The sequence below is a fragment of the Xiphias gladius genome, chromosome 11 (assembly GCF_016859285.1).
Source record: "Xiphias gladius isolate SHS-SW01 ecotype Sanya breed wild chromosome 11, ASM1685928v1, whole genome shotgun sequence".
Taxonomy (NCBI): Eukaryota; Metazoa; Chordata; class Actinopteri; order Istiophoriformes; family Xiphiidae; genus Xiphias; species Xiphias gladius.
This window is the reverse complement of record NC_053410.1, coordinates 26,955,258-26,981,004: the sequence shown is the minus strand read 5'-3', so window position 1 is coordinate 26,981,004 and position 25,747 is coordinate 26,955,258. Positions and strand designations below refer to the sequence as shown.

Here is a 25,747-nt window from a genome sequence, read left to right as displayed (position 1 = left end):
CCACGAAGTTTGTTTTAGAGTTAAAAGACATATCCTGAGAGAACTCCGAGATTCCTAACGGTGGTGCTGGAGGCAGGGGCAATGCCATGTAGAGTAACTTTATTATTCGATAAAGTGTTTCTGAGGTGTTGGGGGCCAAGCAGAATAACTTCAGTTTTGTCTGAGCTTATAAGCAGAAAGTTGCTGGTCATCCAGGTCTTTATATCCTTAAGGCAAGCTTGAAGTTTAGCTAACTGATTGGTTTCACCAGGCTTCATTGACAAATACAATTGGGTGTCATCCGCATAACAATGGAAGTTTATGGAGTGTTTCCTAACAATATTGCCCAAAGGGAGCATATATATAAGGTGAATAGAACTGGTCCAAGCACAGAACCTTGTGGAACTCCGTGACTAACTTTTGAGTATCTGGAGGATTTATCGTTAATGTGTACAAACTGAAATCGATCTAATAAATAGGACCTAAACCAGTTTAGAGCGGTTCCTTTAAAGCCAATTAAATGTTCCAATCTCTGTAATAGGATATGATGGTCAATGGTATCAAATGCAGCACTAAGGTCTAACAAGACAAGTACAGAGACAAGTCCTTTGTCCGATGCAGTAAGAAGGTCATTTGTAACTTTCACCAGAAAAGACTGAAAATCCTCAAATAAAATATTATCATGTAAAAAGTCGCACAACTGGTTGGCGTTAACTTTCTCAAGGCTCTTAAAGAGAAAAGGAAGGTTAGATATGGGTCTATAGTTGACTAAGACATATGGATCAAGAGTAAGCTTTTTAAGACAAGGTTTAATTAAAGCTGTTTTAAAGGACTGCGTTACATAGCCTGTTAATAATGACATATTGATTATATCTAATAAAGAGGTGCTAACTAAGGGCACTTAAGCAGCCTAGTTGGGATGGGGTCTAGGAGACAAGTTGATGGTTTAGATGAATACATTATTCAAGTTAGTTTGCAAAGGTTGATGGGAGAGAAACTGACCAAGTATACATCAGGTTTTACAACTGTTTCTCAGGTGCCTGTGTTTGAAGATAAGTCGCTGCCGGTTGAGGGCAGGAGGTGGTGAATTTTGTCTCTAATAGTTAGAATTTTATCATTAAAGAGGATCATGAAATTGTCACTACTGAGAGCTATGGGAATACATGGATAAATAGAGCCATGACTCTCTGTCAGCCTGGCAACAGTGCTAAAAAGAAACCAAGGGTTGTTTTTATTTTCCTCTATTAAAGATGAGGCATAGGCTGCTCTGGCATTACAGAGGGCCTTCCAATATGTTTTAAGACTATCATGCCAGGCTAAGTGGGATTCTTCCATTTTGGTAGAACACCATATCCTTTCAAGTTGACCTTGTTTGAAATTACCTTGTTTAGATCACTAAAATTGTGCAGGAGAGAAGAGAGCTTTATAACAATACCAGTGATGACATGGTGCAGAAAAAGAAGAGTGCAGTAATGCCATTTGCATTAGAATGCAGACCTTTAGTGAATTTAGGAGAAATCTGAAGATGTAAATAGTAAAAAAAAATTTAAAAAGTATAGTAAAATAAACAACTAAATGTGTATTTTGTACATTTTCTTTCCATTAGTCTGAAAGAAGACATGGTAGTAAAATATTCCAAAATCTCAAAATCGACCATTGCATGGAAAAATTATGTTTTTGCCTGTAGTTTCTCGCCTTAAACAGCTCCAAATTATATTTAACTTATATAAACTTAATACTTGTATACTGAATTATTTTTATTACAGTTTAAGAAAATTCAATTTAAATACAACATAGATCTTATTTTCTTACTTTTGCACATCATTATATTATAATAATAATAAGATTGTTCCCAACAAGTCAGTTGAGGAGCTTTGGGAACAGGGCAAAACCCAAAAAAGAAGTTAGATGGGGCAAGAATCACAAGCAGTCAGATGATCAGACAGGTTGGAAATAAATTATCACCCAAGTTGTCTGTTGTAAACACCCATCACAGTTTACAGACTGACTTTTTGCTTCAACTTTGACCTACTGTTGTTGACCTATTGTACTTGTGTGAGTGCACAATTTTTTCCTTGTCAAGGACGGATTATTAGAGACATTTCATATTACTTAATATCAACAACATATTTGTTAGTGTAGTCATTGATAAATAAAGTTGTTTAAATAATCTAGCTAAACTGTTGCCTTGTTTACTACCTGTCTGATCATCTGATTACTTACTAGCATTTCTTGCTAAACTGTTATAACCATTTTTCAGAAGAGATAAGATGCAAATTGCAATAATACGGAATTATAACCCTTTGAAGAGTAACTTCACCCAGTCTGATAATCTTGCTGGACCTACTGGTGACAACATCACAGCTGGGTGTGTGCAAAAAAAGTCCACGCAAAGTCTAGGTAAAATTGAAACTAACACAAAGTGGACTTTAGAAGTCTAAAAAAGCCAGTTTCCACTGCTGAACATTTGAATATTTGTTAAATTCAGACACTTGTTGTGAAGAGGAGCTGCGCTGTCAGTCTGCTCTGACACAGACACACAGAAGAGGCTGTTTCCTGACTTTTTCTTTCTGTCACTGTACAGTAAGAATGTGTGAGCCATGTGTTCAAAATAATTTGGGGGCTGAAATCTGGTTACTGATCTCTTGCAAGTATACGTTACTACAGTGCATGTAAAGGCATTCCCCGATGACCAACATAACTTGGTTTCTCAGGAAATGCACTGAGGATCAACATCCTACAGTAACTATTACACATAAAATTTACAGGAGGGCGCATCTTTGACAGCTGTGGCTCAGGAGGCAGAGCCACTTGTCCACTTATCACAGGGTTGGCCAGCCTCGCCTGTCCATGTGTTGTTGAACACTACACTGAACCTCTGTGTGTGTTTGTGTGTGTGTGTGTGTGTGTGTGTGTGTGTGTGTGTGTGTGTGTGTGTGTGTGTGTGTGTGTGTGTGTGTGTGTGTGTGTGTGAATGGGTGAGAGGTAAACTGGAAAGCGCTTTTGATAAAAGTGCTGTCTAAATGCAGCCATTTACTATTTGTCTGTGAACAACAGCAAAAACTTAAATACATCTCTAAATAGATCATTCATTCATCATCAGTATACACTATGCACTCTTTCTCATAACATTTAGCTACATGTACAGTTGTTTTGTTCATTGAGATTCTGTTTTTTTCCTCCAGCTGAGCTCTTTGAGAAGCCAGAGGTGAGCGACATTAAGTTCCTGTTCTTAGTGGGCGGATTTGCTGAGTCGCCCCTGCTGCAGCAAGCTGTCCAGAACATGCTCCAGGGCCGCAGCCGCATCATCATCCCCCATGATGTTGGCCTCACCATCCTGAAAGGTGCCGTGCTGTTTGGCCTGGACCCCAGTGTCATTAAAGTCCGCCGTTCACCCCTCACATATGGTGTGGGTGTCCTCAATCGCTTCATGGAGGGCAAGCACCCACCAGAGAAGCTGCTGGTGAAGGACGGCACTCGATGGTGCACTGACGTTTTTGACACCTTCATCGCTGCCGATCAGTCTGTGGCGCTGGGTGAGATGGTAAAACGGAGCTACACACCGGCCAAGCCTTCCCAACAGGTTATTGTCATCCATGTCTACTGCTCTGAGAAGGACAGTGTTGGGTTCATCAGCGAGCCTGGTGTCAGGAAGTGTGGAACACTTCGTTTGGATGTGAGTGGAACGGAAAGCACAGCACCGCGCCGTGAAATCCAGACGCTCATGCAGTTTGGTGACACAGAGATTCGGGCCATGGCAGTGGATGTGTCCACTGGACGTACTGTCAAAGCTAGCATTGACTTCCTAAGCCATTAAGCAGGGCATTAGAGAGCTAATTTAAGAAAAGTGTTGGAAGGAATTGAAATGGAAAACATATAGCTTACACATACACATTTACACACACACACACACACACACACACACACACACACACACACACACACACACACACACACACACCTACTCACAGTTGGTAAATGATAATGAATCTCAAGGCTCATTCACTCTCAGTTTAAGCCTGGGCAGTAGAAAGTTGGAATGAAAATGTTAAACTTTACCTTAAACGCGGGCTGACATTCAACTGTAGCATCCGTGTTATGACAAGGAAAAGAAAAGGTGTGTTTTAGGTCCTTCACATCTCTATGTCCCAGAAGTGTGTTAGTGTTCACACACTCATCACAAACCCATATACCCCATGCCAAGGCTTTGTTAAGTCAGGTTTAAGAGCTTGTGACGCTTGATCACTTCCTAGCCGTAATGTATTACAAGACTGCTTTTCAAATCTTCTCTCTGTGAATTCCAGAGGAAAGGCTCTCAAAGAGAGAAAAAATAGGTCATATGATATAATATTCCTACACAACCATCGTGGATACACATTCAGAAAATACATATTTACATGCTTGTTTCTTTAATGTTGCAGCAGATCATTGTATTTCATTAATGATGCTGATTTCTGCTGTCTGGTTGCTCCACATGGCATATGTTCACCACAAAAGATTTTGTGTGTTAAAAGTATATAAAGGTCATAACAACATGCCATCAAGCTTTGATGCAAGGTCTGTTCGTGTTGTGTAAAAATTACATCAGCTCCCCTTCACAGCAGTTCTAAGAGCCATTCCAGTGGTCTTGCATGATTTAGCCCTTTAAACATAGTGTAAACCATTAATACATCACACTGCTACCAACTATTTTCCTTAGCATACAATTTTATTTTAAATTGGTTCATTATGTTCCACAAAGCCATTAGCAATAGTAATCTTCTGTAGTTAACATATAGTCAGCTTAGTTTATTGTCAAAGTTATGTTATTGCATGGTAGTGCTGTTGCAAGAGTTCACTGTGGGGCATTTATGGACGCTTGAGGGCAGTGAAACAAGCTGTAAACAACATCGACATTTTATCACCTAATAAGGTTTTTACGTTTAACATTCATAACAATTTGCTATCACCCTAGCCAGCCCCGTTTTGGCTGTTTAAAACACAGCAGCTGAAGATGAATATGGGTCTGGGAATTGAGGACGTCGCATTTCTACAAATTTATATTATACATGTTCACCAGATAAATGGCTCGTACAGACTCCCTTGTTGTGGGTTTTGTTGCACTCACGGCAATGAACCTTGCAGACAATAGGAGAACAGACCTTAAAAATATGGCTTTTTTTTTAAACTGATTTAGAGACAGTCTCCATTTAAAACCAGGTGTTGTTGGACCTTCATACTTGACCTTGATAAGATTACGTACTTCACTTCAACTCAATTCAATTCAATTTTATTTATATAGCGCCAAATCATAACAGAGGTTATCTCAGGGCACTTTTCATGTAGAGCAGGTCTAGGCCAGACTCTTTATTGTTATAATACTTATATACTTAAATAGTGATACATGATACCAAGTGACAGTCCACTTTCCAGTACTCCAGAGTACTGAAGCATATCAGTTGGTACCATGAAGGTACCAAATTTTGAAATCCAACCACACCTGGAGGATAGGAAACCAATGTAAAAACTGATGCCATGCCTTAGAGAATATCCGGTGATAATGTCAAGTATATCAGATTTTTCATCATAGGCCAAATCATGCAAAGGTGCCAGTATGATCCTTTAAGATTATCCACACATGCCAAGAATGTGGAACATTCTGTTCTCAATTTGAAAAGCAAGTACAGTCATCAAATGTGCTTAATTGTTGCCTTTATTTGTTTATGCTTCTGATTACTAGCTGTGGAGAAAATGCCACTTGGCCACTTGAATACTTTGAAGCCAGGTGTGATTCCATTTGACACAAAAAATGAAGTATGTTTATCTGTAAATACAGTATTTAAATTTTGTACAGATTTTTAGCATTGTTTGCGCAGCTTTAGAGCCAAGAGTATGTGTGTGTGTTTGTCTGTGTGTTTGTGTGTATGCATGCTTTCATATGGACATCTCTCAACATTTTTTTTCTCACCAGCCATAGCATGAGAGGCCAAGGCAGGTTTCATTGCCTTGTTCTTCCAAAAGAGAATGAGAAGAGATTGGATGTGTCGCCTGTTACTCCTTTTTTGTAAACACAAAAGAAACTTGAATACCTCCGTCCTTAAAAAACATTTCAGTGAAAAAGTCTACTGTTAGTTTTGAAATGATAGCAGTATCTGAATGTGTCCAGTCCCCTTTACCATCCACCCTGAAGTACAAGCTCTGTAGGGATTTCATAATGATTTATCAAAATTAAATGAAAAAAAATAATAAGACAATTAAGAACCATTAAGAACTTGAGTCATTGAATATATTAGACATGGCCATTTATTTGTTAAAACTGAGGCATAGTCAGCAATAAGCAAACAAGTAAAAAGCCACATTCCAGATGTCTGTGAAAGGTTTAAGTTTTAAATTCTTAATTGAAAGAGTGCCTAGTATGAATAAAATGTTATGTCAAGATTCACTCATCCCATCAGAACATACAGTGCATTCCTTCACCATCCTAACTATATATTTAGCTTTATATGTGTGTGACCAGCATAATCAATGAGAATCACATTGATTGTGAATTCATTGAAGGCCATTGCCACATCTAAATGCTCAGCATGTTCATTTAACATCCTCGTCAAATTTATTACAAAGCCTTGGATGCGCTCCTGTTTGCCCTGTTAAAGTTACTGTATTACGCTGTTAATACACACTCAACAGTCCCGTAAGCGTTTCAAACTAAAAACCCTCTAGCACTTTAGTGGACAGAAACTCTTCATTTCATAACAGAGCTTTTATTGTGAAACATTTGCAGTTATACCATATGCAACAAGAGCTGGATTGGATTAAAGGACAACAAAGCAAAGGATCAGAATGAATGAATCTTACCATTGTGTCAGTTTGAACCCTGTCAAACATATCGGATACATTTATCAGAAATATTCTCTGAAAACAAAGTGTATAACAGTAGATTAGGGACAATTATTATCCACCCATATCCACCTTCAATTTTTCCCCGGCCTGTATTTGGGGTCCTGCCTTCATTGGTATGTGTAGTCCATGTCCCAAGCCATTATCATTTCAATTGACTACTGGTTTTCATATGAGGAAATACTATATGTATGTGTGTGTGTGTGTGTGTGCCACAACATTAAAACCGATAACTGGTTTTAATTTTGTAGCCGGTGTATAAAATCTGAAGGTGTGTGAAAGCTAATATGATAACTTCTTCCATTTTCACTCTGCAAGGCTCTTGTCACCAGTGAAAATCCATGTGAAGTCCTTCATGGTGTGACCAGAGTAGAGGCGATGCACCAGTCGCTGTGTAAAGTGGGCATGATCGACAGATTGTCTGCTTTGGAAAGTTACAAAAATTGCTCTTAGTGCACTGCCCAATTGTACGTTGCCTCCATAAGTGAATCCATTCTTTGCACTGATGCCATTAAAATAAATAGCAACATTTCAGAATGAAATCTATCATAAATGCTGGTGTGACTGGGGCCCTTAAACCTGCTTCAGTGCATTGGCTTGCACCAGAAGTTGAATTTATTTCGTATGGAATGATGCACTTCCTTCCTGTTTTGGCTGTTACGAATGGATACTGTACATCCAGTTCAATGCTTATCCCTGACCAGACCTGTCATCATATCCTAAAACAACTCGATGATACATATGGTGTCAGAATTTTACACGTTTCTAAGCTAGATAAATAATGCAGACCTAGACCTGAAACATCCCATAAAGAGGCCACATATCACCATGATAAATACTGGGAGAACGATAAACCTTTTTTTGGTCACTAGCTTGTTTGGTTCAAAAAAGAGGCCAAGTAACCATTGAGTCTTTGGTATTGATCAGCAACCCTGACAGATACAGCATATTAGTAATTCTTTGCTATAATGTCTTTGAAGATCTTAATTATAACCACTTAAAAAGCCATTTTCTTAGATTCTTTATTTGAACTGTGAATCGAAAAGTGTCTTGCTCAGTGTCAGTGTATAAAGTTGCACAAGCTTCAGTGCCCTTTTCTGTTTTCAGCACTCTTTCGGCAATGCATGTTTCGCATGTGTCACATAGGAATGACTAAACAACAAGTTGATTGCTATTACTAGTACACAAAGTCAAGGTTTACCACTGGGGATGATGATGATGGTGATGGTAGTATTTTCTGGAAGAAGCGTTGTCCTCCTCAGCCTTGTCAAAGTGTTGAAGACTGACTTGGCTGTGTGTAATACCCTGCTGCTTTCGGAGCTGATGTAGTTCATGTTAATGCTCATAACTGATGGCAGCTCATAACTACAGCTATGGCAGCACTTCATATACTTTACTGATAACTAACCTAATAACCTTTGATTCCTTCTATACATCTCTGTATTCACTAAGGAGGGATATCAAGTGGAAGGATTTAATAACACCATGGTCTGTTATTTCCTTGGTTAGATGATTACAATGTATTTTGTGCAACCTTGAGTATTATATAATGCACAGGACACTGTTATGTAGCAGCTTTATACTTGAAGCTATTCGCGGCACGTAAGACAGCATTCGACACTTTGGCTGAGATGTCAAATTTCTGATAGATCAGTCAGAGGTGAAGTATCTCAGTGGATGTAATTTGAGGTAGCAGTCTAGCCAGCTTGCATCATGCACAAATATCTGCTTAACGCTATCTAGAAACAAATAATAGAAAATAGAAAAAAAATTAAAAGCTAAAATGATGAAGCTTGCAGTTAGGATTCTCAGCCACTCTGGAAGGCAATTCAATGTACACGTTGTTCTTTAGTCCTTTACTGATGATGCAAAGCAGTTTAGGTTATGTTTTGTTTTTTGTTTTTATCTTGAGTTACTTAAATGTCTTGTTCCCTTTTTTTTCAAACAGTAATCTGTGTATTTTTTGATCAATGTCAGGTATTCACTGTCAGACTCTCACCAATAAAATTTGTGTGTATTTCAAAGAATATTCCTTTGTGTGGTGTTTTCTGCTAATTTTCTGCTCGGTTAACCAATATTAAATGAGTTATTTTCTGATTAGTTATTCTTGGTTTTACGACCACGTATTAGGGCCGTTGTAGATTTAAAAAAAATCTGGAGCCGGGAGAGGGGGGTAATTCTGAGAAAAAAATCAGAATTACAGAGATTATAAAGTAGTAAATTTACGAGAAAAACTGTGGTTATTCTTTGAGATAAAAATAGTAAATTTACAAGAAAAAACTAAAATATTCTCTGAGATTATAAAGTCATAAATTTGCGAGAAAATCATTAGAAATTCTCTGGGATTTAAGTCACAAATTTATGAGAAAAAAACTTGGAAGAATAGTGGGATTTTTTGTCAAGGAACCACATCGCTTCACTCTGCAAGGTTGGATCACCCACATCACACCACAGTCGCTGCTAATTGCCATGTATTATTCGTGCAGTGGATGACCTAATCAAATTATACTTTGCAATCGGATTTAGCAATCAGGAAGTACTTGTGATTTTAGCCCAGAATCACCATATAATCATAAGCATCCAGAAGAAAATTACATACTTTTTTGGATCAGGTGATAGCTTTTGTGCATCAGGAAACACAACTTAATTGAAGGATATGCAAGGATATCGATGGTTACATCCGTGGTGTGATGAGGTTGAACCAACCTTGCAAAGTGAAGCAGTGGGGTTCACGGCGATGCGAATTCACCTGGTAATAACGATGTTTTACAATGTATTCGCTTATTTGAATTATTTAACACATAGTACTTTTTACTCAGTTATTAGGGGTCCTAGAAATAATGCTGTTCGAGCCCTTTTGTTTTTGGTCATATTATAATAATAACAACAATGTGTTGTTGTGGGGACTAAAAGATGAAATTCATAAGGAAGTTAGTAGAGCATGTGAATATTTTCCATGTCAACCATAAGGGGGTGCTATAATAAGCATAAAAGCATTTGTTTAATGCCTCACTAACCATACATTGCACATTCAAATGCTTTATATCCATGTGTTCCCTATATTGGTACTGGTATAGGCCAACTATTTCATTTTTTTTAACTTGTACTTTTTGATGAATACTTGCTCCAAATTACACCAAATTCATGTTTTATGCATGTATCTGTAAATGTATAATTTCATGTGAATTTTTTGGTGAAAAAAAAAAGCTTCATATTTGAAGTCCTCTAAAAATGAGAAACTGGCAAAGCTTTCATTTCACCTGCCTGTCAGGTGCTGCCCCCTGCTGGTTTATCTTCATTTTTCCAGCATATTAGTCTTCTAAGGTAACTGCACACTGATTGTTGTCCTAGGTCTTAAGTTCAGGGTAATATTGGCTAGCAATTAGGTTATTACCTTCATTGTGGGTTCAAGACCCATGCATGGCAGGTTTGAGTTTTGTGCTTAATTCAACGTTCTCTTGTCTTTCTAGCAAAATACATGGTGAGAAGTCCCAAAGTGCCAAAAGTGGTACAACAGGTTTATCTTTTTTGCATTTCAGCAGTCACTTTTTAAGTTTCAAACTGCATTATTGGATGTAAGTAGATACTGAAAAATCAGTGGGATCATTGTCAACTTGTATCTACATGTGTTGGTTTGCTTTGACGTAGAATTCCTCCTGGTTTACAAATTACACCATAATCCATGTGATTCAGGAGAATGTATTAAAAAAGGGGGTTCGACCTTTTTGGGGTTTTGTATTGGTTTTGGGGGTCCTCCCCCAAGAAAATTTGACTAAAAAAGGGGGGGGGGATTTTTCACATCTTTTTGGATCATTGTCATTAAAATATTTTTATGAAAATACAACACAGGTTATTGTTCTTCACAATACCCTTAGATATTAGCAAAAGAAAAAGCAAAACAAATATGCTCACTGATGAAGTGAGTGCTATGTCCTGAAATATTCCTTCACATTTTCATGAGTGATTGCACTGTACACCATACAAAATAACATTAGTAAAACCAGGCTTATAGAGAATAGATTTTAACTCTGATTTTCTCATCCTTCCATAGCCATTTGAAAAAGTAGCAACACTGTGCAACTTACTAAAATTTCTGTTAAGTTGGATGTCTGCAGTAGTGACATCCTGCTGATCCAGAATGCTGCAGCACGATTACTCACAGGAACTATGGGAAGAGATCACATTTCTCCTGTGTTAGCTTCTCTGCATTGGCTCCCTGTAAAATTCAGAATAGAATTTAAAATCCTCCTCCTCACCTACAAAGCCCTTAATGGTCAGGCACCATCATATCTAAAAGGGCTCATAGTATCCTATTACCCCACTAGCTCCCGGAACAAAGGCTTGCTTGTGGTTCCTAGACTCTAGAGTAGAATGGGAGGCAGAGCCTTCAGTTATCCGGCTCCTCTACTGTGGAACCTCCTTCCAGTTTGGGTCCCGGAGGCAGACACCCTCTCCACATTTAAGAGTAGGCTTAAAACCTTCCTTTTTGATAAAGCTTACAGTCAGGACTGTCTCAGTCTTGTCTTGAACCACCCCCTAGTTATGCTGCTATAGGTCTAGACTGCTGGGGGACTTCCCATGATGCACCGAGCTCCTCTCTCCTCCAGATCCTCTCCATCTGTACGCATTCATATCCCATCAATGCTCTTTACTAACTTGACTTCTTCTCTCCCCCCTAGTTTTGTGCTTTCTCGTCTCTCTCCTCTCTCCTCCGTTCGCTTTCTGCAGGTATTTCTGCCCCTGGTGCTGCAGAGTTTTGATCTGTGACTGTAAACCACCTACTGCCCCCATGATCCTGCTCAACACCAACTTTTTCAGTTATTATGATAACCATTTTTTAAAAAATATATATTTAGTTTTATTAGTATTAATATTTACCCTGTTATTATAACTATTATTTTTATTATTAGACTCATTATTGTTACACATCTTTATGTTATACGTCTACTGTACCATGCCCCCCCCCCCCACTTCTTTTTTCTCCCTATCTCTCTCTCTTTTTCTCTCTCAACCCAGCCAGTCTGGGCAGATGGCCGCCCACCATGAGCCGGGTGTTGTTCAAGGTTTCTACCTGTTAAAGGGAGTTTTTCTGTCGCCAAGTGCTTGCTCATGGGGAAATGTTGGGTCTCTGTAAATGTAACTATAAAGAGTACGGTCTAGACCTGCTCTACATGAAAAGTGCCCTAAGATAACCTCAGTTATGATTTGGTTGCTATATAAATAAAATTAAGTTGACTATAATGCAATACTGTAAATACAATTGTCACATATGTACTCTCTATTCAAAAAGAATATCTGACTTTATGAGCAGGTAATGGTCTCATTGTCAAAAACAAGTTGATATCCACTTTTTCAAACCTAATTTCCAGAAAAAAAATATCATCTTACATTCAGGCTAGTACAGTATCCTTTTTCTCCAGAGCAGTAGAGAACTCTAAGCATAGATTTTTCTATTCATTCATTTTAGTTGGTGTGCAAAAATGCTTAGCCATTGCACCTATGTCTCATAATGGTAGAGAAACCCTGCAATTGACCTTTACTAACTGTAAAAAGGCTAATCAATTTCTCTAAGGACTTTCTAATAATAGAATGATAACAAACATCGACATTTCTACACGTACTTATTCATTTTTCTTATGGGATTTTTTTAACAATTAATGTAGAAATGGGAGCTAAGCAGTAGAACTATGCATAAAATGCCACCATGCCACCACGCTTCACAACGCTGTACAATTTCAGTACTTGAATATGATTCATATGAACTGAAATGCCACTGTACCAAATCATTATTAATGGTGTTATTCAGTTGAACCATAATCACAGGGTGCTGTGATGGATACACTTTGACATCTCTGTTAAGGAGGACTGATGAGTTGGATTTTAGTCAGTTAAACAAGGATTTAAGCGTGAGACATAAAAAATAAGTCAAAGGATGGATATGACCAACCGTGAACAGTGCAAAATTAAGATAATTTGTCATAACTCTATGAGGAAGGTGTGCATCTTCTGGGTGTCAGCACAGATCTGGTCAGGGCTCATTCAAAGATGAGAAAGTTGAAGCATTATGACAGACTGTCATGTCATAAGGGACTGAAAAGCCATCTTTACACTACCAAAGAGATACAGGACTGAACAGGTACAAAAAGAAGGCCGTGACAGTGCAAATGTGTGTGTCCATGGGGATGTAGCTGCTGTTATGGATGTTGATGAAATTGATAAGGACTTGAGGAAACCGCTGATAAAACAAGGCTGCAGACAGAGTCTGAACTTCTGTGTCAAGAGAGGGACAAGTTAGAAACAGTAGAAAATTTTTTGACGACGGTCCAGAAGGACCGCATTATTAATATGATGAATAAATTGTGATGCTGAGCAAGAGCAGTTGGTGGGATCTTCTTTTCTCAAGACTGAAATGAGACTTTCCAATGCACTTTAACTGAGATAGCTGGATTTGTGGATATCTCCCTTAAAAAAAAGATGCAGAAGAAAATCCACAAATAAAGAAAGTTGTAGCACAGGGAGAGTACATTTGAGAAAGCACAGCAACATGGGAACTAGAACATGGATCTAAAACAGGCAGCAGTTCAGACAGAAAGCAGAGCTCAGGATCTCTGTGAAATTGGAGAAGAGAAAAGACTGCCTTTGTAACAATTTCTAAAGAAGTAAGCCAGGCCAAAGCAGTCACACGGTGTCTGATTTGCGAGAGCAGGTGGAGGTTTTGCAGGGGTGGCTCATGGCATAGGCGACATAGGCAATTGCCTAGGGCGCAGAATGTCAGAGGAAGCACTGCAAGAGCAGAACATGCCACTAACATCATTTTATTAACAAAGGTAAGAGTACCAACATTATCAACAAAAACAGCCTTTGAATTACAGTAATACACATACTGCGCCTCCTGAACTGTCAGTCACAAATTGACAACATGATGGAATAAACACTGCTGCTCCTCATAATTTTTCATCTGTCCTGTACTGCACTTGTACTGTGCGCACTATGCATTGAAAGTGGAGAATGATGGGTTCTGTTTGATGTGCAATTGTGCATCACTCAGTCCAGGTCCAACATTGACTCACTGATGGCAAATGCTAGATCATTTCATAATGAAAAGGTCTAAGCCTTCAGGTGCCCAAGGATGAAAAACAGAGAAAAGAGGAGGGGAAAAAAGCCCAATTTAGAGATATGTCATCTTATGTTAACATTAAAATGTTGTTTTGTGTGTAGACATTTCATTTGCAGTAGCTAACTAGCTAAGTATCAATAAAACTAATGCTAGATAATGAGGCTGCAATAGCTACTAGACTCAGATACAGGGATATGAATATGAATGGCAAGAAGTTTTCAGATCCTTTACTTAAGTAAAAGTTCCAATAAAACCATGTAAAATAATGCATTACAAGTAAAATTCTTGCATGAAAAATCCTACTGAAGTAAAATTACACAAGTTTTAGCAGCAAAATGCAGTTAAAGTATTAAAGTAAATGTATTGGTTTGGTCCCCCTGACTGATATATAATTGTATATGACATCATCAGATGATTAATACAGAAGCATCAGTGTGTAGCAGTATATTACTGTTGTAGCTGCTGGAGTTTTTACCTACTTTATATACAGTTTTATACACAGGGACACCAGATAAATCTGAGGGGTTGTGAGATGATTTGTGGGAGAGGAAAGAATCAAAAACAAAGTTCTGATACACAAATCTAAAAATAAAGTTGAGCTTATGAGGGGAGAACATGTTTAAACGCAGGCTTTGAGTCTTTGGGCACAGAAAGTATTTAGATGCTGTTAGTGAAGTGTACAAGCCATTGGTCACAAACAGAGGAGTAAGTGCTGACATTAGCAATTAATAAAGGTCATATTGGAGAAGCTTGCTGGGTCCCCCATTGAGATGCTGCAAAATGCACCCTTCCACAAGTACAGTTAGGTCCATAAGTATTTGGACAGTGACACAATTCTTGTAATTTTGCCTCTGTACACCACCACAATGGATTTGAAACAAAGCCATCAAGTTGTGATTGAACTGTGGACTTTCAGCTTTAATTCAAGGGGGTTTGACAAAAATATTGCATTAACCATTTGGGAATTACAGCCATTTTTATACATAGTCTTGTATTTTCAGAGGCTCAATCAGTTTCATGGTGAGGTGTGGCCTGTTCCCACGTTATTTCAAGACAAATTAAGCAGATAAAAGGTCTGGAGTTGATTCCAAGTGTTGAATTTGCATTTGGTAGGTGTTCATGGGAACTCTCAATATGCGATTCAAAGAGGTGTTGATGCAAGTGAAGTTGGCCATCATTAGAAAAAACAAAACAAAACTGTCAGGCAGATAGCAGAAACTTTATCAAATCAACAATTTGGTACATTCTTAGAAAGAGGGAATCCACTTGCAAGTTCAAAAACACCAAAAGGCCTTGAAGACCATGAAAAACAGCTGATGTGGATGATCATAGAATTCTCTCAATGTTGAGTAAAACCCCTTCACAACATCTGTCTGAGTCAAGGACACTCTGGAGGAGGCACACCTATCATTGTCAAATTCTACAATCAAGAGAAGCCTTCATGAATGTAAATACAGAGGATTTACCACAAGTTGCAAACCACTTGTAACACTCAAGAACACAAAAACCAGATTAGACTTTGCCAGAAAACATCTAAAAAAAACCTGCCCAGTTCTGGATCAGATGACTGGAAGAGAAGAGCATGGAGAAGTAAAGGAGCAGCTCATGATCCGAAAATACCACATCTTCTGTCAGACATGTTGGAGGCAGTGTTATGGCAAGGGCATGTATGGTTGCAGCATGTGCATGATACGGTACTGTCAGAAAATGCTACGCCGATGTGTGTTGATGCCGTTACAAAGTATGGACATACGTAAATATGGGAGAATAATATAAGAATATAAGAGAACAAGCATCAGGCTCTGCCCACTGTACATTTCATACAGTAGGAGATATTATACAGGAAGTAGTCAAGAGTGGTGGAAGAGAGGTAACTGTTGATTTCTGTGAAAACATATCTACCAAAATAAAGAATTTAATGAGTGAGAAGAAGTTCAATGTGATTCTGACAGAATACAGAGCCAGCATCTTGCCAGATATAGTGGAAGGGTGTCATAAGCATAATCTGGAGGTTTGGATCTACATGTGACTTTGGTAGGGTGGGTTGATCGGGCAATCTGTAGAGTGTTGATCCTTTGTTATTACCACTTATCGGCTAGACCTCCTGATCTTGTTATCCTTTATCATTGTAAACTGTCTATCCACACCCCAGCACCTACATATAATCCACTTCCCACCCATTAATTACTGTTGTATTTACATACTATCCCGTCACTACCTTTTGACATACTGTTCCCCCCGCTACCCGTTGATCTTCTGTATAAAATGTTGTATTTTGCCAATATTCTGGGTGACTTACCTTCCCAGATCCACTCTTTGTGTCTGTAAGCTCACTGTATACTGGCGTACCAATAAACACAACATTACAGCAAACCTTGGAACAGGACTTTGACTTCTTCAACAATTTGGTGCCATGATGTGGATGAAATAGAGAGGGCCTGTGTTTGGGAAATACAAAGAATAAGGAAATATAGGGGCGCCAACCATGTTTCAAAACAAAATAAGACTAGAGAGAGAAGAGTAGGCAGGACCTGTTGGGAAGAGGTTGGGATGTGATTCACTCTCTCAGGGATAATTTGTACTTACAGTTACTCTTTGTTCCTGTAAGGTCTTGATTTATTCTTCTTACACCACTGGGAATTATTTGTTTTGTCTGAGTAGAATATTGATTCAAGGGACTAGAAAGTGAATTGTGGAAAAAATTAAATGCAAACCAAGGTCTACAGAAAGGATTTTAAAGAGAGAACATGGGAAGTTATTTTAACAGACAGCCAGAAAGTGGGTTCACTGGTCCTGTAAAGTACATTTATGATAATTATGATACCGATAGCACTACATTTTTTTAAACAAAGATTAAACCAACTTCAGAAGACAAGCCATTGTAATTTCCCCAAAACTGGACTTTTGACGGGACCATATTGGAAAATCTGACAGTGTGCTCCCAGAGAGATAGAAACAAACATTTTAACTCCCTCAGGCTGTGGGGAGATGGTAGTGGATCTCCGACCTCTACTTCAGAGGAACACACAGCAACGACTGGGATTAAAATAATGAAAATTTATTTTATTGCTGCCGACCCATTCAGCATAACTGTAATGACTGATAATCAATAGCTGATAAGATGAGCAATATGATAAACTGGGCAATGGTGGGAGAGACTATGTTTCGGCTGTGTAATGGATCCTGAGATGTCTATGAAGGAAATGTAAGGATTCCAAGATATTATTTTGACATCAACCTAGTCATCAAATGAGAAATAAAAGATGGCTTTGCTTGCATTCAGTTGGCGGTCAGGAAACTCTCGGCTGGAACCCAAAGCAGTTGGTGGGTGCAGTCGGTAACCTTTAAAGTGATCTGGATCTTCCCGTAGGCATGGTGTGTTACCTAAGTGACAGGTTCTTCCAGTGTCTCTCGTTTGTTTTGGTTTTCTCCTTTGGCACTGCTTTTGATTTCTCAGTAGGTGGTCAGCCAAGTGTGCAGTCAGTGTGTGTCTCTGACTGGTTGATTGCGGAGTAAAATCAACGATTCTTATTATTGAAATTAGCTTCCGCTTGATTACTTTAGAAGGGATTAGCATTGGCCAAATGACATAAAACCTTCAAAAATCTTCAAAGCAAAGCTGTGGTAATGATTGAAAAGTTATAAAAAATATTCTAAGACACTTTTTGGCTTACAATTGTGCATATTGACAAAACTTAGTCAGAACACGCTTGGCAAAGAAAGAACAAAAGAAAAAACTACAGAAAGCAGCACATAAAGGAAATGAAGTGCAAAATGGCAAAAATGGCAAGAAGCCAAAAGTGGTAAAAATTGCAAATGGTAAAAAGCACGAGAACAAAGAAAACTGGCTGTTTTTATTCCTGAGGGCTGAGCGTGCATCTTAGATGCACTCACCTTCTCCTTTTTTTCAACTGGAGAGGCATGTAATTTTCTTTGGAAAATTTGAATTGTTTAATCTGGAGTTTACTTGCAAAAATTACACATCACAATCATAATGGGGTTATTAATTACAGAAAGGAACAATACAAATGTGGATTTTACATTAGTACATCATTCATAAACCTTCAACACAATACAAATTTGACCAAAAGGATAAATGGCTTTTTAGTCGTACCAAAAAGGGGAAATCTCATGTTATATTGCCTGAAGAATGTGGCCTTTAATTTATGGTAGGCATCTGTTATCTAAAGGGGGAGAGAGAAAGAAGAGTGGAAAAGAGAAGTCATGTCTTCCAGGTAGATGTTGCCCTTGCTTGTTTTTGGACCACGCCTTTGCTTCATACCTTTTGGATTTGTCTTCCTACCTGTTTTTCAGTAAAGACGCTAATTTGTGGAACTCAGTTTTTTGTCTTTTGAGTCGTGCTTGTGAGTCCTTTGTCTGGTGGTTTCAGTTACACACATATTAATCAAAGATGAGGCCCATTGTGGTGGAATAAACTCAGTTTCACTCTGTGGATTTTTTTTGCTTGTTTAATCCCATTTTCCTTGTGTTCATTTGACCTATGAGCTGGTCATTGATCTCTCAATGTGGTAATAGCTAGACTGGTTTTCTGAAGAAGGATCGTTTGTCTCTGTTTCCTATCCTTGGGATAAATTAATTGTGGGAGGGAAGTAAGGCAAGCCTTTTGGTTCATAAACTCTGAAAATCCATACCCTGAACTCTTTAATAGCTTGGGGACCTATGCCAGCCCATGTCCACTACAGCACTACAACAGATATAATAGATCAAATGAGAAACCATTATCCTGTACAAGAGATATAAGAATCCAGTGATGATTATACTACTGAGTTTCAAATTACCTCAGATCTAGAGTATATACTGTAGTCAAACTGATGAAGAAGGGTAGAAATGGAAGAAAAAAAATTGACCCCATTGATTACAGTGAGGAGAGATATTGATTACATGTGATATTCCTTGTGATCCTACAGAGTCCGGCAAAAATCACACCTGAAAGGGAACAGACAGGACATAGCCTTAGGGGTTTAAAAGGAGGTAATACAACAAACTGATTTTATTCCCCTCACAAAACTTAAACAAACCAAAGATGTGAGTTTTATGGAAAGATGATGAATACAGCAAAAGAGAGCTATGGCCTGTCACAGAGTCATATTGATGGATTACCTCTAATATACATGTAAATTATGTTTGTGATTGGTCTCCAAAGGTTAAAGGAAAAGTGCAGTTGACTGTTGGGTGGTTGGAAAAACAAATGACTGAACTGGTAGAGATAGCTCCGCACCATTGGGATAACAAAGAACAAAAGGAGCATAGAATGCAGGAATCGCTAATGTTTGCTCAAGAGTCTCTCACTACACAGGTGGAACAACCAGAAGTGGAAACAGTGGCAGAGGGGCCTTCAGCAGACGGAGGTGGGACCAGAACCGTGGGAGCCGTGGGCCAGGAGGTCACTCACACCACAGACAAAGCCACACCTCACCTTTTCAAATAGAGGCCTCCTTTCATAGGTGTCTGCCAACATCATTGGGCAAGAAACTGCCCATATGCATCCAACCACTCTAAACTAACCCTGCCTACAGCACCTCCATTAAGCAACCAGCTGGAATACCTTACAATCCCCATAGCACAGCCAATAGAGCAGTCGGGCCAGTGACCAATTTCAAACAGAAATTGTGATCCAAGCTCCACTACTTAAATTGGCGATAAATAAAGGAAGACCCACATTTAACAATAGATGCTAATGGAAAAGCCAGCTGAATTTCTGGTACACACTGGAGCCTCTCTTTTAACTCTAAATGCACATTCTGAATCTGAAAACGTCTAAGGACACAGTAAGATCTGTGGCATTCCTATGCGCTTACCCATGTCTAAACCTGTTTTGGGATCTATAGGCCCTTTCATTTATAGAATGTCAAGGTTCACAACTTCACACTTCTTTCTACTATCAGACACCACACCTAAAAATCTATTAGGAAGAGCCTTGTTATGTAAACTAAATTGCACAATCTATTGTACACCAGGGTGCATCTTCTTAGAGACCAGCCAGGACAACACACCAGCCATACTCACTGCCCTGATAGATCAGAATCTACCCACAAGAGAAAGGGGAAATGTATGTGTGAATAGTGTTAAAAAGCCAGGAAAGCCAGAGTACAGATTTGTACAAGACCTAAGAGTTCTCAGTAAAGTGGTACTCCTCCATTTTTCTTTAGCAACAAATCCTACCACCATCTTGTCTATAATACATGCCAATTCAAGCTACCATATTGTAATTGACATCTCCAGTGCATTCTTTTCTATTCCACTACATGAAGACAGTGAGTATTTGTTTGCATTCACCTATGAAAGGCAGCAATATACAATTACAAGATTACCCCGAGGGTACACTGAGTCTCCAACAATCTTTTGTGGTGCCTTTCACAATGATCTCAAAGATGTGTCATTTCTGGGAGGATCTATCGTGAAACAATATGTAGATGATTTACTTTTGACATCTCTCTTCACCTCTGCTTGCAAGATTGACACAGTACTTCTTCTCAAGGCTTTAGCTGAGAAGGGTCATAAGGCTTTGCTATAGAAAGCTCATTTATGTCAAAATACTGCTCAATATCTGGGACACACGCTATCAGGTTTTACAAGAATTTTTACTCCCTATACAGTAAAGGCTATATCAGACATACCCACACCTACCAAAATGTCACAAAAGGTTACTGTAGACAATGGATAATGGATTATGCCTCACTTGCAGTACCACTCCAAGTCATATTAAAACCCTCAACATGCACTCATCCTCTTACCTGGTCGCAACAAGCAGAAGAGTGATCGAGTAAGTTGGAAGAAGTACTTCTGTCAGCACCAGCACTAGGGCTCCAAAATTATAACCAATCTTTCACACTCAAATCCCCAAATCCATTTTTTTTTGCACAATCAGTCTGCCATAACTCTTCTTACAGACCAGTTGCTTATTTTTCCTCTAAGCTAGATCCTGTAGAAAAAGGATTTCCACCATACCTAAAGGTTGGAGCTGTAGCTGCAGCTGTGCTTGCTGTCAACAAATCCACTGATATAGTCTTAGGATCTCCACTCATAGGTAGAATGTCCCATGACACATTTACCTTGATTACCAGAGAGGTACACTGACATGTGACAGGGACTAGAGAGGCAAAATTTGTACTAACACTCACTGCTCCACACATAACATGTTCTAACCCTAATCCCGCTACACTACTATCTACAGAAGATGATGATGATCCTCATAACTGCATGGATGTATTGCATGCGCATGTAGACCACATCATGATCTTTCAGAAACTCTTATCATTAACCGATCTTATTTTCTACACTGATGGATCAGCTTATAAAGAAAACTGAGTGCCATATGCATGGTATATGTTTTGTGATAACTTTACAAATACTGAAAGCGTCGCCCTGCCACCCTCCAGCTCCATCTAAGTAGGTGAGCCATATGCACTGATGAGAGCCTGCCAACAAGCAGACTGTAAAACTGTCACCATCTACACAGACTCTAGGTATGCTTTGGGATGCTTGCATGACTTTGGTTTGCATGGGGAAACTGAGGATTCATTACATCCTCTGGGACATCTGTTAAACATAGTAAATTGATAGGTGAACTATTAGACATATGTCAACTTCCCAAACTTATTGCTGTTGTCAAATGTGAAGCTCACACTAAATCAGATAATCCTGTTTTCAGGGGCAACAATTTGGCTGACCATGTAGGCAAAGTGGCCGCAAAACTGGCATTCTTGTCAAGTAAAGCTCTATCCCTTTAAATCTGTAAGCAACATTCCTCCTCCTAATGATGTTGCCCTTATACAAGAGAGTGCTGATGTGAAAAGGAAAGGTTGTGGCATTCTCATGGATGTAAATATATAAATAATCTGTAGGTCCTATATAAGTAATCTGTGCTGGGCTCCCACCTCTTTGTAACCATTGCTAGCATGCCTGTCACATGGCCTTTCACATGTAAGCAAAGGGGGGATGTGTCAGATAGTACTGAAAGTCTTGTATGCTCCGAGATTGATATCCTATGCACAAAAGTATTGGAACAATGTCTAATATGTCAACAGCACAATCATGGAAAAACAGCATAGACAACAATGTCAACATATTCCCCTCCATGGGGACCTTTGCAAATAGACTTTATTCATATGTCAATGTGTGACGGATACGACAATATTCTAGTATGTGCGGATATGTTGTAAAACTGGCCAGATGCCTGGCCTTGCAGGCAAGCTGACTCTACCTCTGTAGCAAAATGCCTACTAAAAGACGTAATAAGATTTGGCATTGTACAATGTATCAGTTCAGACAAAGGTAGCCACTTTACTGGGCAGATAATTCCTGCTATGTATATCTCTGGTAATTAAGCAGAGACTACACTGTCCGTTCCATCCTCAATTGCCCAGACTAATCGAAAGACAAACGGCACCCTGAAGAAAAAACTGCCTAAACTCTGCAGAAATAGGCCTAAAATGGACAACACTGTTGCCTTTACCCTTAATGTTAATAAGATCAACCCCGGTCAGAAAACACAAACTAACACTTCATGAGATTGTCTCTGGTAGACCAATGACTATACAGTACCAAGTAATTTCATACTATGCATGAAACAGATGGACCACCATGCCATGGATGAGTCAATACAATCATTTTGTTCTGCTCTATCCTCTGCTGTTCAACTAATCTACGATTGGGAAACAGCTGTCCAGTAATCTCCTAGTGACAAACTCCCACAACATCCAACCAGGAGACTGGGTCTGCATCAGAGAATTTTGCCTGAAAAACACCCTGAAACCCCACAGGTCTGAACCATACCACGTCCTGCTCACCATCAACACATTGGTCAAGCGTGAAGGTTGTGCCAAGCAGATCCACGCCTCCCACCGCAAAAAGACACCTCCTCCACCATTCATCAGGAGTCAGCAGGAGGCTTATTCACCATATGGGTCCTCTTCCTCATCACCTCTGGAGCCATAGAATGTTGGATGCATCCTCGTCTGCAGAGGAGCAATGCAGGCACCGGAGTCCCAGAAGAAGCTGCCGGACATCCACAACTGTAGAGCAACATGGATACTGGAGTTCCAGAAGAAGCTATGGAAATCCCACATCTGGCCAAAATACACATACCTAACAAAGAGAGCTAAAGGTACCACAAATGTGACCTTCCAGTCTGCAACAAAAGAAGGAGACCACAACCACCATCTAACATATACCTCCAACTAGTAAAAATGGTGGCTTATAATAGAACAACTCCTAAAAAACTGCTATGTGTGTGGCTTCATCCCACACAGTATAAAAGGAGGACTTCCACTGATGGCTTTGTTTGTAACATCTTGTGACACATGCCATTTACTACATTTCTTCCTCTCCACTCACAAACACTGTTCCTGTCCCAATACACCATGAACTAGACAATTATTTTGCGATAAACATGACACCAACAGTTATTCCTGTAAGGACACTCTAAACCCCCTTCACCCTCACAATGGTCCCTTAGACATCCCAGTGGTGTATTAAACATACAGGAACCAACCACGTAGGAACATACAATTGTGACTCTAAGTACCTCTGTCTGAGCGACTAATTGTGAAATCCTAAGGAAGCATGTAGTTGAGCCAACATAGAACATCTGATTCTGTTGATCATTATAATCACCTTATAGTAATCAATAAGTGCTCCATTCATCTGCCAAAATTATTATACTGGATTTGTGGAATGAAGGCTTATGAATATTTACCAAAGATAAGGTCTGTTATGTGTTCTGGGTCATGTGAAACCAGCCATGAGAGTCCTTACTTTGCCACCAGAATTCCGCATTGTTAAAAGAGATCTACATATACACTCTCAAACACCATGGACATGAGGACTCTTTGGTTCCCTCATTCCAAATTGTGGAGTCATGTAACTTTTAGCTCAAATACGAGATCTTTCTCACACTGTAGAAGATCATTCAAATTCTACCACAGCAGGGATGACCATGCTGTCGCAAGAAATGAGTGCCGTAAGAACGAAGGCGTAACAAAATTTGGCTGCACTGGATTTCCTATTGGCTTCCCAAGGAGGAACTTGCATCATTGGAACCGAGTGTTGTATTTTAATCCTGACCACAATGTAACCATACAGGAAATAACTGTCCATTTTAACAGCATTGCAAAGCCAATACATGAGCCCACTTTTACTGGATTATTTTACTGGTTCAAGAACAAATAAGGAGCACTGGGTTACAAAATTTTTGAATGTATCATGTTCGGATTAAATTTTGTTATTGTTAGTTTTTTGATCACCTGTCTCAAGTGTTTTTGTAAATTACTCATCACTAGAAGTGCTAGTAAAATCATATACTCCTCAGCAATCAACCTGTTCCGCCAGTTGAAGAGAACTCTCACAATCTGTTTAAAATTGAAATTAATTATGATTAAGTATGTTTTAAAAAAAAGTGTGGATTGATGAAGAATACCTATACAGACTTGCTGTTCTTTGTTCTTTGACCATTGAATACACATCCTTTGTTGTGCTGTTGCTGTTTATCCAGGGTTTCGAATCTACATGTGACTTTGTAGGTTGGGTTGATCGGGAAATTTCTGGTGCCCTTCTCCTGCCCCCTGGAATGCTGACGCTATGATCCTGACAGTCCTTTGTTATTGCCAACTATCGGCAGACCCCCTGATCTCGTTATCCTTTGTCTTTGTAAACTGTCTATCCACATCCCAGGACCTACATGCATGCCCATTGATTACTACTGTTCCAGTCCGTACCTTTTGACATACTGCCCCCCCCCATTTGATCTTTGTATAAAAGTTTGAGAGATTTCTTCAACAGATGACAGAGGTGATGAATACATTGAAACAGTGGTTTGTCTTCTTGGAAGAGTATGTAAACTTGTGTAAGAATGTGGATGTTAGAGTAGTGTCCTGACCAATTCACACAGGTTAAGATGCCGATTGTCATTGCACTGAAACAGCTTGTAGGAAAGCTGGTCAGACATGCCTGCAATTAGGAATATGGTAGAAAAGTTTGGTACAGGTCTACAGTACTGGACATGACAAAAATTAGTGATAGGCAAGTACTGAATGTATTTGATGGTTGGAAGGAGGAGGTGAGACGGCAGGATGCATGGGGAGATTTCCAGCGGGGAACTTTGCAGGTAGAGTCTGTCAGTGCTGCAGCCATGTTAGGTAGGAGTGCAAAGCAAATGCTCATTGATGAGAAAGGAAAAGAACAATGGCAACCAGGCATAGGAGTTTGTGGTTGAACAGAGGGTGTACTTTTAATTGAGTTCACATTGGAAGAATGGTGCGCACACTCTCCTAGACATTTACTGTATGTAAGTCATAAACTTAATTTTGTAGCATAGATTTTCCATGTCAGTATTTGCTCTTGTTGGCACATTAGTTTGACGGTAACCCAAGAATATGCTGACACAATGCATGAAAAAAAGGTTGAACCGCTGAGCAGGTGTTTCAAGCCAGCAGTCAGCCATCTATTTAGCTGTCTTGGTGTAAGTGGGTGCATCTTCTCAGATATGACCCTGAAAAAGATAACTGGTAAGTGGATTCAGCAGCCCACTGATGTTCCTCTTGTCCTGTTATAGTCAGATTAGCTGGTAAGCGGTGTTTGTGTGATGGTTCAGTTTGGTTCAACTGTAGTTCAAACATAATATTAAAAGAAAAGGTGCTGTTTTTAATTTCCTGTGCACGTACTAACGTTGTTCATGATTCAGGAATTGAGTTGGTGTGGAAAATTAAACTTCACCAAAATCTCAGGTTTCTGATGATAATGTTATTCATTCGAGCA

General features: G+C 39.2%; 1 protein-coding gene across 5 annotated transcripts in view; it reads left to right on the top strand.

The window, feature by feature from the left end:
• Positions 1 to 8,862, top strand: part of hspa12a (heat shock protein 12A) — a 68,871-nt gene extending 60,009 nt beyond the window's left edge. For all 5 annotated transcript variants that reach the window (XM_040139153.1, XM_040139151.1, XM_040139154.1 and 2 more), the window contains one exon: positions 3,165 to 8,862. In XM_040139153.1, coding sequence (XP_039995087.1) covers positions 3,165 to 3,796 — 632 coding nt within the window. In that variant the 3' untranslated portion in view covers positions 3,797 to 8,862. The remainder of the gene's footprint in view (positions 1 to 3,164) is intronic.
• The last annotated feature ends 16,885 nt before the right edge of the window (positions 8,863 to 25,747 follow it).